This window comes from Neoarius graeffei, chromosome 14 (assembly GCF_027579695.1).
Source record: "Neoarius graeffei isolate fNeoGra1 chromosome 14, fNeoGra1.pri, whole genome shotgun sequence".
Lineage (NCBI taxonomy): Eukaryota > Metazoa > Chordata > Actinopteri > Siluriformes > Ariidae > Neoarius > Neoarius graeffei.
In genome coordinates, this window is record NC_083582.1 from 3,869,878 (window position 1) to 3,875,877 (window position 6,000).

A 6,000-nucleotide genomic window follows, 5' to 3' on the forward strand; every position below is an offset into this window, starting at 1 on the left:
TGTGTTGTCATGAAATTTAAAATCACCTAATTTTTCTCTTTAAATGATACATTTTCTCAGTTTAAACATTTGATATGTCATCTATGTTCTATTCTGAATAAAATATGGAATTTTGAAACTTCCACATCATTGCATTCCATTTTTATTTACAATTTGTACTTTGTCCCAACTTTTTTGGAATCAGGGTTGTATATAGTGAGCTCATTGGTAAAATGAAAAAAAAAAACACACTTTGGGACACCACTCCTCTGCGCCATTATTTATGTCATTACTGTCGCACAATTAAAACGTGCCAGATCAGTCGGCTGGTGGGTTTTCAAAATAATAAATCCATATTTTACTGATCATATTTTCCACATTAATAAATACAGAGTACTTTGTGTCTGCTGCATCTTTCAGTTCTTTTAAATCAAGACTGAATCCTTTCTTTCTTCTTCGCCGCTGCCTTTTATTACATCACATTTGAGGATTTTGATTAATTCCTCGCTCTGCACTGGAACTTTTATTCTTGTATTTTATCTTTCTTGTTCTATTTTAGCTTATTTTCTATTCTCTTATTATTTTTAATTGGACTTGAATGTCTGTTTATAATGTGTTTCCTCTGTCCGTTCACCCCAACGCACTTTTTTCTTTCAGCGCGACCGCAGTGCATGATGGGATATATGGCTTGGTTAGTGACCATCAGTTGTCACGGTGCATTGTGGGATACTATGAGTGCACTATATAGGGTGTAATAATTCTCACTATACATTCGGACAGCACTACAAAATGGCGAACTCGCTATATAGTCCACGATATAGTGAGTAGTGCGTAATTTCGGACAGAGGGCTGGACTCCAGTACTACAAGTCTGGTTGGAGTGGTGCGAGGCAGATTACTTCCTGTCTCCCAATCAGAGATATAAGAAGGGGAGGGAGGGAGGGAGGGAAGGGGAGGGGGCGGGGTAGGATGACCTCAGCTCTAACCACTGGAAGCCTGAGGTTGGGTGAGTGGGGTATCTATTACCACGAGGTTTGTCCGGGACAGATGTGATTTGGAAAATCAGAGGAGAAACATGCAAAAGATAAAGGTGTGCAGCTCAGTCATGTCCTTATGAGTATAATATTATACAGGTAATGAAACAGGTCATTATAACACTGATTTTTTTTAACCTGTTGCTTGCTATGTTCTTACACACAGCATGATAATATTCTGTTTTCTGTCCATCTAGCTGACAGAACCCTGGATATAATTTCACACAGTTTCATCATGATAACGTGTGCAGCCTGCAGCAAATCCATTCCACCCTCACAATCACATTACAAAGTGATTAATTTCATTGAGGCGACGCCATAAAGCTTTTGTGTGATTGTATTGTTGACTCAGTCCTGAGCTCAGTAAGGAGAGTTTACGGACAGGATATTACACAGTGGTGCGAAGATATGAAGTTTATCTTCGAGCGGTGAATGTATATATCAAGATTGAGTGAAAATATTTTCAACACGAGAAGATAAACTTCATGTCTTCGCCCACCATGTAATGTTCTTTATATTATATGGACACATCCACAAAAAATAAATAAATACACAAGCTTACGAAAAGAATTTTAATTTTGAACCGGTTCACCATTTTGCCAACGCGTGTCTAATCAGTGGGAAAACACTGGGAGTGACATCATCGGAGTGAAATATCAGGGTTTATTATCCATACAGGACACTTTTCCCATGGAATAAAAATGTGTGTTCTATTCCCTTCTAGTGGGTTTCATTCATTTAGTTTGATAGCATGCAATATTATTATCATATCGCTTATCCTATGTGTACCCAATGTAGAATGAGCGTTGAATATGGTTTACAATATTGCATGGTTGTCAAGACAACATGACGTCACACATCGGAGACGTAAAACTTCTGCGCTAGCGAGTGTGCAACTGTGACAATCTGTAAACAAACATGGTCGACAGGTTTGCTTTGTTAAATACGGAAGATTTTGAGAGAATTTTGAAAGAGAAAGACGCGTTGAACACCTGAAAGGAATGTGTATGTATAATAATAATAATAATAATAGTTGGCTTTTTTTCATGGTCTATCAGATATATTCCATTCAGCTACTCGTCTTCGACGCGTTCAGTATCATGCTCGCTGAATGGAATATATCTGATAGACGACTCAACACCAGCCAATATTATTTAAATATGTCACTCAGACCTGCGACGTATTTCATATGAAAAAATGCGAGTTTATCAACACGAGAAGATAAACTTCATATCTCCAAGCCAACGTGTGATTTTCTTTTTATTATATCGACACATTCACAAACAAAAAGTCCCCAAATTTATCAAAACAACTCACTCATCGATTTCCTCACGAGTCACAGATAGAGATTTACGCCACAGTTTTGGTTCTCCATGTCCCGGATGGAGCTCGGATGAAAAATACCAGTGATGTATGGTCTCTGTAATATAATGTACACTAAGTTAAAAGACGTCTATATTATGCTGATGTTTTGTCTGTTTTGTAATATATTGACTCTTTTGCCTAGAATTAGCCGAGGAGGTTGTGTAGTTCATTTGGTTCCTATTCTGAACGTTTGTGCACATAATTTGTGCATACTGACATTTATATGTAATAGTGCAACAAGTGTATTTCAGGTGTGAGACTTCTATCGGCTTCTGTATTACTGGACACTGAGGGGCACTTCCTCACCACCGTCACCTCAGGCTCGATCATCAGGGATAAACTTATAAATTCATATGTTTAAAATTGATATCTGGGATTTATATATTTCTGTAAAGCTGGTGTGTGACAGCGTTCATTGTTAAAAGTGCGATACAAATAAAATTTAATTGAGTTGAACTGATATACTGTGTTGGTCTGTGTGACAGGACGTGAATAGATTAAATTACACACTTGACATTTCTTCCCTCATTGACCTTTTCTTCTGGTAGTGATATTAAAATGCAAACACCAGTAACACCAGTAACACCTGAGACAAGCGCCTCCATAATAACCAGCTCATGTGTTATACAAATGATACCCATCTCTGTGATTGTGTGGTCTTTAAACACAAATCAGAAATTTACTGTGAATTAGATACAGGATAGTAATGACACAGCAACAACAAAAATATACCAATCTAATATTCAACCACTACTTTGTGTCAGAATTTTATATATATATATATATATATATATATATATATATATATATATATATATATATATATATATATATATATATATATTTTTTTTTTCCAGAAATAAGACAGTTATTAGACTTTTGGAGAAACATCATCTGTGCAAGAAAACAGAAAATCGCACAAAAACCATTTTTTCTCGCACAAATGATAAAACATTTTCATCCAAATGTCCATTTTCTCTCAAACATTAAATGTAATAAATCTTCCACTATTCCCTGGATATACTGTTTATAATTCTGATACTTTCATGTCTTTTATATAACATTATAAGTTTATTATAGTATATATATATATATATATATATATATATAATTTTATTTTAGTTATTTTGTAAATGTTCATCATTTTTCTTAAAGAATGTATTAAATGCTCAGTTATTGCCTGCATTCTGATCGGCTTTATAATCTGTCATATATCATACCATTATATATAAACTTAGAGAGATAAAATATTTTATTAGCATTTATTATATACAAGTTTATTCATCAAATTATATTATTTATAATATTTATTATTTTATTGTACACTGATGTAATACAGGATAATGGGGTTTGAGGCAAGATAGATAGATAGATAGATAGATAGATAGATAGATAGATAGATAGATAGATAGATAGATAGATAGATAGAGTGGTGCTTGAAAGTTTGTGAACCCTTTAGAATTTTCTATATTTCTGCAAAAATATGACCTAAAACATCATCAGATTTTCACACAAGTCCTGAAAGTAGATAAAGAGAACCCAGTGATGGAACAATGAATTCTGAATTATACCAGTAAATTCTAAAGGAAAATGTCAGGACAACTGAATCTCAAGAGAAGGTGGGTCATGCAGCAAGACAACGACCCTAAGCACACAAGTCGTTCTACCAAAGAATGGTTAAAGAAGAATAAAGTTAATGTTTTGGAATGGCCAAGTCAAAGTCCTGACCTTAATCCAATGGAAATGTTGTGGAAGGACCTGAAGCGAGCAGTTCATGTGAGGAAACCCACCAACATCCCAGAGTTGAAGCTGTTCTGTACAGAGGAACGGGCTAAAATTCCTCCAAGCCGGTGTGCAGGACTGATCAACAGTTACCGCAAACGTTTAGTTGCAGTTATTGCTGCACAAGGGGGTCACACCAGATACTGAAAGCAAAGGTTCACATACTTTTGCCACTCACAGATATGTAATATTGGATCATTTTCCTCAATAAATAAATGACCTAGAATAATATTTTTGTCTCATTTGTTTACAGTTTTTCTCGATTGGTTTGGCTCATTTCCTGAAACTGAGATGACATTCCTATAACTATAAGGTCATTTTGCCAAACAGTGTTACAGTTCTGCACAACCCTTCAGATAACCAGCAAAATGTCATATGTCTCCCAAAACTGTTCATTCATGCTTCAAAATGAAATCCCTTTCCCATATAAATAGTCAGTACCATAAAAATGGCATAGATCCTTCTCAACTGCTTGGCCTCATTTTCGTTCATTAAGTGCTTCTGTCTAAATGACCTGGATGGCTCAGCACAACTACATGGATCATCTGCAAATGCTCATATCTCTCCCAAAACAGTTTACCCATGTGTCAAAACTAAATATCCTTCTCAAATAAATAGTCAATGCCCCCAAAATGCATTGTCCCTTTGGCATTGTGTAAGCACTGCAAGTCAAAATGCTTAGACATTTTGTCAGAGGTCTAGCTAAAGGAATACTATTATATATAAAACTGGAGAAATAGGGTTTTACAGTGAGAGCAGCCTCCAAAGTTTGACACCACACACAGTGCACTCATTTCGCCAAGGAAATTGTTTATTCACACAATTTTCACACAAACCAAATTGCATGCATTACTGCATTATGTACAGAGAATATAGGTAAAAGGAAAATATGCATTGACCTTCTGCATGTGATATCATGTGTCCTCACGCTGAAAGGCTGTATGGCAAAATATAAACATGAACCAAAAAAGCAATAAAGTTCCAGAAATGAAACACTTGGACTAGTCGCTGTTGCCGTCTTCCCCCACCCTCTCCTGGTCACCATCCTCATCCTCCTGGCCATCCATCCACTGCTCTCTGTTTGGCCACAGATTTTCATCTACATCGCACCGGATGTTCTCCCTTGCGATGCAGCGTGGGAAGAAGCGGCGTGAATGTCTTAGCCAACCCCGACACTGATCGCCTGTGATGTCTTCACAGGCAGCATCCATCGCATTGAGGAGAGACCTCTGATCCCCAATGTGGCGTTCATAAACTCTCCACCTCCAAGCAGAGAAAAACTCTTCAATAGGATTGAGAAACGGCGAATATGGTGGTAAAAACACATTACGCATCCTTGGATGGCTGTTGAACCATGCTCTGATGAGTGGGCCACGGTGAAAGCTCACATTGTCCCACACAATGACAAACTGTGGTAGGTGGGGTGCTTCGAGACCCCTTTCATTTTCGGGGACTAAATCCATATACAGACGGTCCAGGTAGAGGAGGAGCCTCTGAGTGTTGTACGGGCCCAGGCTTGCAATACGTGTGGCCACACCATTGTCAGAAATGGCCGCACACATTGTAATATTTCCCCCTCTTTGACTCGGGACGTCCACTGTGGCCCGCTGGCCAATGATGTTACGTCCGCGCCTGCGGCTCTTGGCCAGATTGAAACCAGCCTCATCTACAAACACCAGGAGATGAGGTGTTTCAATCCCCTCCAATGCCATTATTCTCTACAAAAGAGAAATATAGGTAAAACCAAATCATGTAGATGGGTCATACACAAAGTCAATATAACCTGCAGCGGTTCCAAACCTATGCTGGCCTATGCAGAGGTACTCCAGGTGGTCTTTGAC

The 6,000-nt window shown here is 37.6% G+C and overlaps 2 protein-coding genes across 2 annotated transcripts in view; both read right to left on the reverse strand.

Annotated features, from left to right (window-relative positions):
* LOC132897896 (pre-mRNA splicing regulator USH1G-like) overlaps nt 1-6,000 on the reverse strand; it is a 44,318-nt gene that overhangs the window by 35,166 nt on the left and 3,152 nt on the right. The window lies entirely within an intron of this gene.
* LOC132897897 (uncharacterized) overlaps nt 4,763-6,000 on the reverse strand; it is a 2,895-nt gene continuing 1,657 nt past the window's right edge. Inside the window, exon 3 of the mRNA XM_060939158.1 lies at nt 4,763-5,877. Coding sequence (XP_060795141.1) covers nt 5,161-5,877 — 717 coding nt within the window. The 3' untranslated portion in view covers nt 4,763-5,160. The remainder of the gene's footprint in view (nt 5,878-6,000) is intronic.